This window comes from Nerophis ophidion, linkage group LG06 (assembly GCF_033978795.1).
Source record: "Nerophis ophidion isolate RoL-2023_Sa linkage group LG06, RoL_Noph_v1.0, whole genome shotgun sequence".
NCBI classification, from domain to species: domain Eukaryota; kingdom Metazoa; phylum Chordata; class Actinopteri; order Syngnathiformes; family Syngnathidae; genus Nerophis; species Nerophis ophidion.
In genome coordinates this window covers 69102384-69115900 of record NC_084616.1, presented here as the reverse complement: position 1 = coordinate 69115900, position 13517 = coordinate 69102384, and the positions used below count along the sequence as shown (strand labels likewise).

Genomic DNA, 13517 nt, shown 5'->3' with positions numbered 1-13517 from the left:
ACAAAGCAATTTGCTACCTGATGCCACCTACTGATATGGAAGAGTATTACACGGTTACTCTGCCAAGCTCTAGACAACACTGACTTTTTGAATGATTGATTGAACATTTTATTAATAGATTGCACAATACAGTACATATACCGTACAATTGACCACTAAATTGTAACACCCGAATACGTTTTTCAACTTGTTTAAGTCGGGGTCCATGTTGTTCAATTCATGGTAGATACTCACCAACAACACATCATTTGCATACCGTTATTACTGGTTTGCAAAAAATATTTTTTAACCCAAATAGGTGAAATTAGTTCATCTCCCACGGCACACCAGACTGTATCTCACGGCACACTAGTGTGCTGCGGCACAGTGGTTAAAAAACACTGCTTTAATTTAATTGTGTCTAATTCACACCCTTGTGTACGTGTGTGTGTGTGTGATGCAGGAGGTTTGGGCTTGCTGGTGTGAGTTGCTGTCCTACCTGGAACAGGAGAATGCCTTTCTAGACCAGCTGGAGCAGAAGCTTGACGAAACTGAGAACCTCCAAGGAGGGGCAGAGGAGCTGAAGTCGGCGTTGGATGTGAGTGTGCACACAACCAAAAAAAACAGATCACATTCCTCAAATTTTCCTGGCAATTACAAATAGCATCCATCAGTTTTTTAATTTTCTCCAAAATACTATCACTCTTAATTATACATCCCAGGTGCATGGTTTAATTCACACTAGAGATGCGCGGATAGGCAATTATATCATCTGCATCAGCATCACCAAAGTCGTCATCCACCCGCCGTCCACCCGAACCAACATTTTATCAGGACCGTACCGGCCCGCCAACCGCCCGCTGAAATACATCAGAGGTTTTCCGCCTTTATCACTCACAGAGCTGTTTAAACCTGTTTCACAGAGCTAACATTCCCGCGATTATCCAATTGGCGTTCATCCTGATGACAAGAATATGGGCGTGTTGTGAAGCCATTGCCTTAGACACCTTCAACAACATGTACGAACAGATTGTTGGTCCGGCAACATGTTGTGTGCAGCTTCCGCAATTACACGTTCAAGATTGAAAGGCATACTGGGTGACACAGAGTACACTGATGGTTGTGATATAAACAACTTTAACACTTACTAATATGCGCCACGCTGTGAAGCCACACCCAACATGATTGACAAACACATTTCGGGAGAACATCCTCACAGTAACACAACATGAACGCAACACAACAAATACCCATAATTCTTTGTATCCGTGACAAATCCTGAATATATTTTACACCCCCGCGCCCCCAACCCCGCCCACCTTACCAATGCACGGGGGGCGGGGGAGGTTTGCTGCTAGCGGGGTGTATAAAATAGTCAGGATGTGTCATGAATACAAAGGATTATGGGTATTTGTTGTGTTGCGTTTATGTTGTGTTACTGTGAGGATGTTCTCCCGAAATGTGTTTGTCGTTCTTAATTGGTGTGGCTTCACAGCGTGGCGCATATTACTAAGAGTGTTAAAATTGTTTATATCACAACCATTAGTGTACTCCGTGTCACCCAGTATGCCTTGCAGTCGTGTGCGTGTTGCCGCGGAAGCCACACACTTAATGCTGGACTGACAAGTAGATCGTACATGTTGTAGTAGGCGACAAAGCCAATGGCTTCATAGCACGCCCTAATAGTTATTATCTGGGTGACTACCGGCAGTCATTCAGGAGAATAATAGCGTCTCTTATTGTCTTCTTCGCTTTATGACACAGGTCTTAAATGGTGCTTTGAATGGCGAAGGATACCGATCACAGAACTATGCATATCAAATATTTCCAGATGGTTCAACCGCCACCCGCCCGAATCTAATTAAAATCTATTTTTTTCGTCATGTCACCCGCCCGACCCGCGGTTTATCCGCGGACTCCGCGGATGAGACCGCAAACCGCGCATCTCTACTGTACATACACTAGGTGTTTTGGACTTAATATAATGAAATAGGGTAAATGACGGTAGTATTCCATTTAAAGTACCAGTAGAGTGTAAAAAAAAGTTTTATACTTTATATGCTTAATTGTGTTTAATTGTATTTATCAAACCATATCCAATAGTTTTTACAATCCACAAAGTATGTGAAAACACAGATTAAACATCACAAAATGCCACAAATTCAATCAGTCGTTTTGGATATTCAGCTCTAAACGTGTTCGTTCATTTCATGACGATGTTATCAGATCAGTCATAATGGAAATATGCACAAATTTGAGAGAGAAGTGCTGTCTATCATTCATAATCCTTATATAAGACATGAATACATACCGTATTTCCTTGAATTACTGCCGGGTCAAACTCGCTTCGCAAAATAATTAGCGCATGCTTAGTATTACCGCCGGGTCAAACTCGTGACGTCACGAGTGACACTTCCCCTGTCATCATTTTCAAAATGGACGAGGCTGATTTCAAAACCGGTAATTTGAAATCGCATAAAGGAAAGAAGATTAAGAGCTATTCAGTAGGATTTAAGGTCCAAGCTATTGCATGCTAAAAAGAACAGTAAGCAGCTATGTTTTATTAATATACCGTAGCTGCGTGTGTCAAATATGAGTCATTAAATGACTCCCGCCTCCTGGTGGTGGAGGGCGCTAGTGATCCTTCTTGCGACTACCCGGCTGCAGAAGAAGTGACAACGAGTGATGTGATATGTGCTGGGAACAGATTTCACGCGGGGGGTGCACGATGGACCTTTAAGGATGTAACACCACTACTCGGACTAATAAAGCTTGTTCCAGTCCTAAATACTCAGTGTATTATTTATACAATAACACTTCATGGTGGCAGCGGTGGGATAAAGAGATCACCCACGGAGCAGAACGGGAGGGGGAGTTGTTCGGGGTAATTCTGTCTTCGCCCGCACGTGAGGAGACGAGCTAACTGATAGCAGCGGTCTGATAGCAGTTTTCTAAATTGGACTTTTAATCGAAGCAGGAGGTAATAAAGGAAGATCTCCATCGAGACAGAGAGACTTTTAAAACTGAAGAAAGATAAGGAAGACTTCTATAAACAAGTTATCGATGCTTTTGATCAGAAGGAGCTGGCATGGACTTCATTTATAAGTAAAGGTAAGACCATAATAAAGTTTTTTTTATTAAATGTGCTTTTCATGATGGTATCCTTACATCACACTCAAATTTTTACTGCATGCCTTTGCTAAGTGCCGGAGTGAGAAGAGGTTTTAAAATGATTAGCGCATGCTTACCTTTACCGCATGCCTTTGGTAAACGCCGGAGTGAGAAGAGGTTTTTAATTAATTAGCTCCCCGGCGGCAATTCAAGGAAATGCGGTATTTATTTTTTTTTATGCATTCTAAATACATAAAAAGTCCGCTTACAATGCAGTCAAAGGGAGCTCTCTATTTTGCCCACAAAACCCTCTAAATAACCTTCCAAAACACGTCAGTAATACTCGTTATACCTGTTGTGACCTGAGAATTTACCAAATATTAGCGACGTTGTTATTATTAAGCGCTAATGCAGACAAATTATTTTTAGCGGCGGATTGATAGCACACAGCCAAGAGACCCTCTGCTGCTTTACTGTGAGTAAGCAGCGATTTCCTGCTGCTCCCACGTCATTGCCTCTCAACTTGTCAAAGTTATTCTGGATTATAAATCATGCTACTCATCTGGTCATTAGGAGGATTTAGCCATGAATCTAGAAGTTGTTCATCTGTGACATTCAGTGTATACTCAGAGATGGAGACAAACACACACAACTTCAGTTTTAAAAGTCTCTCTGTCTCGATGGAGATCTTCCTTTATTACCTCCTGCTTCGATTGAAAGTCCAGTTTAGAAAACTGTTTTATTTTATATATGTAATCCTCCATGTTAAAAGTGCAAGCGAGAGGAAAAAATAAACGATCGCTGCTCACTCTTGCTGCTTGTTGTCACTTCTTCTTCAGCCGAGTTGTCGCAAGAAGCATCACTAGCGCCCTCTACCACCAGGAGGCGGGAGTCATTTAATGACTCATATTTGACACACGCAGCTACGGTATATTAATAAAACATAGCTGCTTACTGTTCTTTTTAGCATATTCAATAGCTTGGACCTTAAATCCTACTGAATAGCTCTTAATCTTCTTCCCTTTATGCGATTTCAAATGATTGAAATCAGCCTCCTCCATTTTGAAAATGATGACAGGTGAAGTGTCACTCGTGACCCGGCGTAAATTCTAGGCATGCGCTAATAAAAATAATATTTTGCGAAACGAGTTTGACCCGGCAGTTATTCTAGGCAGGCGCATACTATATACCCGGCGGCAATTCAAGGAAATACGGTACGTGTATAGAATACTGGCTAATATTTACAGCGGTATCAGACTTCAAAAACTGCATTATCAATTACCTCTGTGGTATATGTCGCAGAAAAATAAAAACTTGCAGTATTTGTGGCCTGCAAATGCCACCTTGGGCCGGACTGAGTTTAGGTGTGCCTAATGAAATGGTGTCTGGTGAATATCATACACTATGTCTCACGCTAAATATGAATTCTAATTATATACCTTTAAGTAAAGTTATTGCTGATATGAGATTGACATATTTGTCACTGTGTGCATGAACATCTCCACAGGGTTTAGAGGCTCTCCTGCGACACCCCGAGGACAACAGGAACCACATTCGAGAACTTGCTCAGACTCTGATGGACGGAGGGGTGTTGGATGAGCTGATACAGCAGAAACTTGATGCCTTCAACACGCGATGGGACGAGCTCATGGCGAGGGTAAGACATGATGATGCCCGCAATGAATGCACCGGTACCTTCTATAATGAACATGCATACTTGCCACCCTCCTGGATTTTCCGGGAGACTCCCAAAATTCAGCGCCTCCCCCGAAAACCTCCCGGGACAAATATTCTCCCGAAATTCAGGTGGAGCTTGATGCCATGCCCCCTCCAGCTCCATGCGGACCTGAGTGACGTGTTGACAGCCTGTTTTCACGTCCGCTTTCCCACAATTTAAACAGCGAGCCTGCCCAATGATGTTAGAACTGTAGAATGATCGAGGGCCAGTTCTTGGTTTCTAATGTGGGTTTATTTTTAGGCAGTTTCATTAACGTCCTCCCAGCGCGGTGACAACACACAACAACAGCAGTCACGTTTTCGTTTACCGTAAACAGCAATGTTGTGACACTCTTAAACAGGACAATACTGCCATCTACTGTACATGCATATGTGACAGTAACATCTACCACAGGGGTCACCAAGCTTTTTTAAACCAAGAGCTACTTCTTGGGTACTGATTAATTGAAGCAGTGCTAGACTGCTTCATCCCAAATGCAGGACTAATAGACTCAAAAACTCCTTTGTCCCACACGCCATTAAAGTGTACAACTCCTCTCTGGGGCGGGGGTGGGGGATACAAGGATGACAGGGGATGCAAAACATTAACAGTGCAATACGTTTTCATAACATGGTCACTACTGCCTACTTTCTCTTGTTATATTCTTATTGTACTGTTATATTTTTATTCCCATTGTTGCTTTTTTTTTTTTATTGTAATATTTCTCTATTTTGTTTCCATTTAAACCCCCCATTATTTACTTTTTTACTTTTTTTTAAATTGATCTCAACTCTGTACACTGCTGCTGGAATTTTAATTTTCCTGAAGAAACTCTCCTGAAGGAATCAAAGTATTATCTATCTATCTATCTAATGCGAAGGGCTACCAGTTTGATACACACTTAAATAAATTGCCAGAAAGAGCCAATTTGCTCAATTTACCTTTAACTCTGTTTTTACTATTAATTAATTATATTTATCTTTGTGGAAACACTGATCATCTTAATGATTTCTCACAATAAATATACATTTTTGATGTCATATTTTAAATAGGTTAAAATCCAATCTGCACTTTTCTAGCTGTAAATATACTCCTCCCCTCTTAACCACGCCCTGCCCCAAACCGCGCCCCCCACCCGACCACGCCCCCACCCCCACCTCCCGAAATCAGAGGTCTCAAGGTTGGCAAGTATGTGAACATGACAATATAAAACGATACATTATAAAGCTTTTAATAGAAGTTGTAAACAAGTGACATTTTTACACAGCCTGGCTCGAACCAAACTTGTTGGTGTTTGATACTAAAAAAGGAAATTTTGTGACTAAAGATGCATGTTCAGTAGTGATATTTCAAATAATTAACGTGCATCTATGGCTGGTGGTGTCCTGAATGCTACATCTGATCCCAATGGCTGACATGTCAATAGAAACTACATCCTGCTCCCAAATGTCAAATTGCCCAAATGTTTTTATCATATATTCATCGGTTCGAAGTAACAGGAAAAGGTAGGAAGTTAGATTTTAAGATTCTATTATAGGTAAAGCATAAAGTTTTGTGGTGAGAATTATCTCACTATAACAAACAGTGGACTAAAATAACAAGTTGAGCTTCAGTCATATGCAGAGGTGGGTAGAGTAGCCAGAAATTGTACTCAAGTAAGAGTACCGTTACTTTAGAGATGTATTACTCAAGTAAAAGTAAGGAGTAGTCACCCAAATATTAACTGGAGTAAAAGTAAAAAGTATGTTGTGAAAAAACTACTCAAGTACTGAGTAACTGATCAGTAACCTGTTTGTTTAATGATGACGGCAACAAGTAATGCACAAAAACATAAAAATAGCAATGAACAAATTCACAGCCAGGAATATCTCTTAAGAAACTAAAACAATAATATATATTAAGTTTTACACTGTATTGAAAAAAAAAATTTTAAATGAATTTTACCTTTGCAACCTCATTATACTATTGGCTAAGTTTTATATTCATAAATGTAAGTTTCTCAATACCTGACCTGTTTTTTGTGCCTTTAAAAAAGATTTAAAACTCTACATTAAAACACTCTACCTCTAACAAGCAAAAATATGTGAAAACCATGATGCTGTGTTCCAAATTTAAGTTATTTACTGGGATTGAGTGAGCCTATGGCTTTGCACTTTATTTTATATATATATATATATTTTGCACTCTATTTTAGTTACTTTGAATTTACACCCCCCTGGCGCTGTTTTGTACATTTTTTTTACGCTTTTGTACTGTTTTTGTATTTACTTTGAGTTGTGGAGCTCCTCACATCTGAACATTGTTTACAAGGGGGGTCCTCTCCAAGGTTCTCATAGTCATCATTGTCACCGATGTCCCACTGGCTGTGAGTTTTCCTTGCCCTTATGTGGGCCTACCGAGGATGTCTTAGTGGTTTGTGTAGCCCTTTGAGACACTAGTGATTTAGGGCTATATAAGTAAACATTGATCGATCGATGATTATTATTTTTAACTGTTTGTAAATGTTGAAATTTATAAATATTTAAAAAAAAATGTTTAAAAAAAGTGTGCGGTTAATCATGTGACGGCCTGGCTCTGTTTGATTGGTGAAACGGAGTCTAACGTCACCAGTGACTGCATTTGATTGGTGAAACGGAGTCTAACGTCACCAGTGACTGCATTTGATTGGTGAAACTGAGTCAAACGTTACCAGTGACTGCATTTGATTGGTGAAATGGAGTCAAACGTCACCAGTGACTGTATTTGATTGGTGTAACGGAGTCAAACGTCACCAGTGACTGCATTTGATTGGTGAAACGGAGTCAAACGTCACCAGTGACTGCATTTGATTGGTGAAACGGAGTCAAACGTCACCAGTGACTGCATTTGATTGGTGAAACGCAGGCATGTGATGGATCCTACTTTGAAGGTCTGTCTGACAAACCAAACAAACAAAGCTTGCATTAACAGATCGATTAAAAAAAAAAAGTAGCGAGTTGCGAGCTGAACGTAGATAAATGGAGCGGAGTAAAAGTAGCGTTTCTTCTCTATAAATATACTCAAGTAAAAGTATGTTGCATTTAAAACTACTCTTAGACGTCCAATTTATCCCAAAAGGTACTCAAGTAGATGTAATGGAGTAAATGTAGCATGTTACTACCCATCTCTGGTCATATGGAATAATGGAATATAACGCTCTGAAGAAAAAACAGGAAGAGTAAAAGGGGATTCATCTTCATAAATGATCATTTTATTGTCCAGTGACTTTTAGCACTGTGGAATGTATAATACTTGCACCATTCAGAGTGGCTATCGTTAGTTTTAAGCTAGGCAAAGTCGATGGTGGAAATGTTATGCTTTTATAGAATTATTAATGACATAAGCTGGTCTCGGAATATTTGCTTCTTTTTTACTTTTGTCTAGTAGTTCTTGTTTGGATTTTCCCTATTTTTGTTTTTTTTTAGCTGGGCTTTTAGTTGAAATGCGTTGCGTTACGTAAGTTATAGCAAGTGTATAGTGATGATGATAATACAAACCCCGTTTCCATATGAGTTGGGAAATTGTGTTAGATGTAAATATAAACGGAATACAATGATTTGCAAATCATTTTCAACCCATATTCAGTTGAATATGCTACAAAGACAACATATTTGATGTTCAAACTGATAAACATTTTTTTTTGTGCAAATAATCATTAACTTCAGAATTTGATGCCAGCAACACGTGACAAAGAAGTTGGGAAAGGTGGCAGTACATACTGATAAAGTTGAGGAATGCTCATCAAACGCTTATATGGAACATCCCACAGGTGTGCAGGATAATTGGGAACAGATTGGTGCCATGATTGGGTATAAAAGCAGCTTCCATGAAAATCTAAGTAATTCACAAACAAGGATGGGGCGAGGGTCACCACTTTGTAAGCAAATTGTCGAACAATTTTAGAACAACATTTCTCAACAAGCTATTGCAAGGAATTTAGGAATTTTACCATCTACGGTCCGTAAAATCATCAAAGAGTTTAGAGAATCTGGAGAAATCACTGCACGTAAGCGATTATATTACGGACTTTTGATCCCTCAAGTGGTACTGCATCAATAACCGACATCAGTGTGTAAAGGATATCATCACATGGGCTCAGGAACACTTTATGAAACCACTGTCAGTAACCAAAGTTGGTTGCTACATCTGTAAGTGCAGGTTAAAACTCTACTATGCAAAGCCAAACCCATTTATCTTCAATATCCTGATACGCCGCCGGCTTGGCTGGGCCCAAGCTCACCTAAGATGGACTGATGCAAAGTGGAAAGGTGTTCTGTGGTCTGACAAGTTCACATTTTAAATTATATTTGGGAACAGAGGACGTGGTGTTCTCCGGAACAAACAGGAAAATAACCATTGGGATTGTTATAGGCGCAAAGTTCAAAAGCCAGCCTCTGTGATGGTATGGGGGTGTATTAGTGCCCAAGGCATGGGTAACTTACGCATCTGTGAAGGCACCATTAATGCTAAAAGGTCCATACAGGTTTTGGAGCAACTTATATTGTCATCTTCAATCAATCAATCAATGTTTATTTATATTGCCCCAAATCACAAATGTCTCAAAGGACTGCACAAATCATTACGACTACAACATCCTCGGAAGAACCCACAAAAGGGCAAGGAAAACTCACACCCAGTGGGCAGGGAGAATTCACATCCAGTGGGACGCCAGTGACAATGCTGACTATGAGAAACCTTGGAGAGGACCTCAGATGTGGGCAACCCCCCCCCTCTAGGGGACCGAAAGCAATGGATGTCGAGCGGGTCTAACATGATACTGTGAAAGTTCAATCCATAGTGGCTCCAAGACAGCAGTGAGAGTCCCGTCCACAGGAAACCATAGAAACCGTAGAGATGTCCCCAACCGATACAGGCGAGCGGTCCATCCTGGGTCCCGACGAGCGGTCCATCCTGGGTCCCGACGAGCGGTCCATCCTGGGTCTCGACTCTGGACAGTCAGTACTTCATCCATGGTCATCGGACCGGACCCCCTCCACAAGGGAGGGGGGGACATAGGAGAAAGGAAAGAAGCGGCAGATCAACTGGTCTAAAAAGGAGGTCTATTTAAAGGCTAGAGTATACAGATGAGTTTTAAGATGAGACTTAAATGCTTCTACTGAGGTAGCATCTCGAACTGTTACCGGGAGGGCATTCCAGAGTACTGGAGCCCGAACGGAAAACGCTCTATAGCCCGCAGACTTTTTAGCAACGTTATCATGGACGCCCCTGCTTATTTCAGCAAGACAAGTGTTACAACATTGTGGCTTTGTAAAAAAAGAGTGCGGGTACTTTCCTGGCCCACTTGCAGTCCAGACCTGTCTCCCATCGAAAATGTGTAGCGCATTACGAAGCGTAAAATACAACAGCAGAGACCCCAGACTGTTGAACGACTGAAGCTCTACATAAAACAAGAATGGGAAAGAATTCCACTTTCAAAGCTTCAACAATTAGTTTCCTCAGTTCCTAAACGTTTTTTGAGTGTTCTTAAAAGAAAAGGTGATGTAACACAGTGGTGAACATGCCCTTTCCCATCTACTTTGGCACGTTTTGCAGCCATGAAATTCCAGGTTATTATTTGCAAAAAAAGAAAAAGTTTATGAGTTTGAACATCAAATATCTTATATTTGTAGTGCATTCAATTGAATATGGGTTGAAAAGGATTTGCAAATCATTGTATTCCGTTTATATTTACATCTAACACAATTTCCCAACTCATATGGAAACGGGGTTTGTAAAAAAATGCGTGTGATATTTGATTCCAAAAGAAAATATAATCTCCCCATCTTTCTACCGGCTTTCCATCACTTCCTTGCCCTTGTCTTCTCTTCCTCTCACGCCCCCCCCCCCCTTAATTACCAATTCCTATTCCCCATTGCTCCTTTTGCCTGCCTCCTCCATTTCTCTTCTTCCTTCTTTTCCTTCTAGCCACTTTCATTGGCAGCATGCTTTCTCATCCTCATCTGCTGGCAGATTAGTCACACTTTTACACACACAAACACACACACACACACAAACACACACTCTCACCAAGAAAGTCAATTCCCGCCGGGTTGACTCCCGCCCCCACCTCACAAAAGCAGCGGATTAATGTTCTCCTTGCAGTCTGATAAGCTTCTTTTTGTTTGTGAAGATATCAGCGTCTGTCTGTGTTTCACATTCTTGTATTTCAGACATTGCGTGTATTGTCAAAAGGGTGTGCGTCAACATGCTCAAGGGAGATGAGCGTCGGCACCTCAGAGCTGCCGCCTAATGCGGTTTTCTTTTTGTTCCGAGTTTGATTTGATGAATGCTTTTTCTTTTCCATGTGTCCTAGAATGATCCAATTTGTGCACAAGTGTAAAGTGTCATTGGCCTTTAGGCCATGAGATAAAATACATGCGTGTGATATTTATGTTTAGGGCTTCACGGTGGGAGAGGGGTTAGTGCGTCTGCCTCACAATACGAAGTTCCTGCAGTCCTGGGTTCAAATCCAGGCTCGGGATCTTTCTGTGTGGAGTTTGCATGTTCTCCATATGAATGCGTGGGTTCCCTCCGGGTACTCCGGCTTCCTCCCACTTCCAAAGACATGCACCTGGGGATAGGTTGATTGGCAACACTAAATTGGCCCTAGTGTGTGAATGTGAGAGTGAATGTTGTCTGTATATCTGTGTTGGCCCTGCGATGAGGTGGCGACTTGTCCAGGGTGTACCCTGCCTTCCGCCCGATTGTAGCTGAGATAGGCGCCAGCGCCCCCCGCGACCCCGAAAGGGAATAAGCGGTAGGAAATGGATGGATGGATGGATGGATAAAATACATTGATTAATTTATTCATTGATCATTAGTGACCAGATCAGACCAGTAACTGAGGCAGATGTTCTAGAAGTCTTAAAGGCCTACTGAAATGAGATTGTCTTTCTTTCTGCACAAAGAGAAGGAAAACAGGAACCTACCCAGATGAATATAAACATTCACCATGTGCAAAACATAGTATGAGTTAATCAATTTACTTCATTATCATTTGTAGTAGATTGCCCGCAACACGCCCAAGAATAGTAGACTGATTATATTATCTAGAGCAGGGGTGCCCACACTTTTTCTGAAGACGAGCTTATTTTCAATTGACCAAGTCGAAGGAATCTACTTCATTCATATATATAATTTATATTTAATTATTTATGAAAGAGACGTTTTTGTTAACACATTGAAGGTCTTTAAAGGCCTACTGAAATGAGATTTTCTTATTTAAACGGGGATAGCAGGTCCATTCTATGTGTCATACTTGATCATTTCGCAATATTGGCATATTTTTGCTGAAAGGATTTAGTAGAGAACATCCACGATAAAGTTCGCCACTTTTGCACTTCCTGAAAAAGCTTCGCCTTTACTGGAAGTCGCAGATGATGACGTCGCAAGTGTGGGGGCTCCTCACATATTCACATTGATTTTAATGGGAGCCTGCAACAAAAACAGTGATTCGGACCGAGAAAACGACGATTTCCCCATTAATTTGAGCGAGGATAAAAGATTCGTGTTTGAGGATATTGACTAGAAAAGAAAAAAAAACGACTTAAAAAAAAACCGCGATAGAATGGGGACGGATTCAGATGTTTTTAAACCCATTTACTAGGATAATTCTGGGAAATCCCTTATCTTTCTATTGTGTTGCTAGTGTTTTAGTGAGTTTAATATTACCTGATAGTCGGAGGGGTTTGTCCACGGGGGTCTTGACGCCATGTCTCACGGGTGTCGACGGGAGCTGTACGGACGACACAAGCTCAGCTGATATCCGGTAAGAGGCGACTTTTTAACCACAATTTTCTCACCGAAACCTGCTGGTTGACATTCGGTTGGGATCCATGTTCGCTTGACCGCTCTGATCCATAGTAAAGTTTCAGCTCCGGGGATTTTAAACAAGGAATCACCGTGTGTTTGTGTGGCTAAAGGCTAAAGCTTCCAAACTCCATCTTTCTACTTTGACTTCTCCATTATTAATTGAACAAATTGCAAAAGAGTCAGCAACACAGATGTCCAAAATACTGTGTAATTATGCTGTTAAAGCAGACGACTTTTACCTGTGTGTGTGCGTAGCGCTCATACTTCCTAAAAACCCGTGACGTCCTGCAAAAACGTCATCATTACACAACGTTTCCAAGACGAAACTCCTGGGAAATTTAAAATTGTAATTTAGTAAACTAAAAAAGCTGTATTGGCATGTGTTGTAATGTGAATATTTCATCATTGATATATAAACTATAAACTTTCTCGCCCGGAAAAGGCTGGAGTGCCATCTCCGGGTTGGGGAGGAGACCCTGCCCCAAGTGGAGGAGTTCAAGTACCTAGGAGTCTTGTTCACAAGTGAGGGAAGAGTGGATCGTGAGATCGACAGGCGGATCGGTGCGGCGTCTTCAGTAATGCGGACGTTGTACCGATCCGTTGTGGTGAAGAAGGAGCTGAGCCGGAAGGCAAAGCTCTCAATTTACCGGTCGATCTACGTTCCCATCCTCACCTATGGTCATGAGCTTTGAGTCATGAACGAAAGGATAAGATCATGGGTACAAGCGGCCAAAATGAGTTTCCTCCATCGGGTGGCGGGGCTCTCCCTTAGAGATAGGGTGAGAAGCTCTGCTATCCGGGAGGAACTCAAAGTAAAGCCGCTGCTCCTCCACATCGAGAGGAGCCAGATGAGGTGGATCGGGCATCTGGTCAGGATGCC

The 13517-nt window shown here is 41.3% G+C and overlaps 1 protein-coding gene across 3 annotated transcripts in view; it reads left to right on the top strand.

Moving 5' to 3' along the window:
* dmd (dystrophin) overlaps positions 1–13517 on the top strand; it is a 518793-nt gene that overhangs the window by 256714 nt on the left and 248562 nt on the right. For all 3 annotated transcript variants that reach the window (XM_061904726.1, XM_061904725.1, XM_061904723.1), the window contains 2 exons: positions 443–577; positions 4598–4747. In XM_061904726.1, the coding sequence (XP_061760710.1) occupies positions 443–577; positions 4598–4747 (285 nt within the window). The remainder of the gene's footprint in view (positions 1–442; positions 578–4597; positions 4748–13517) is intronic.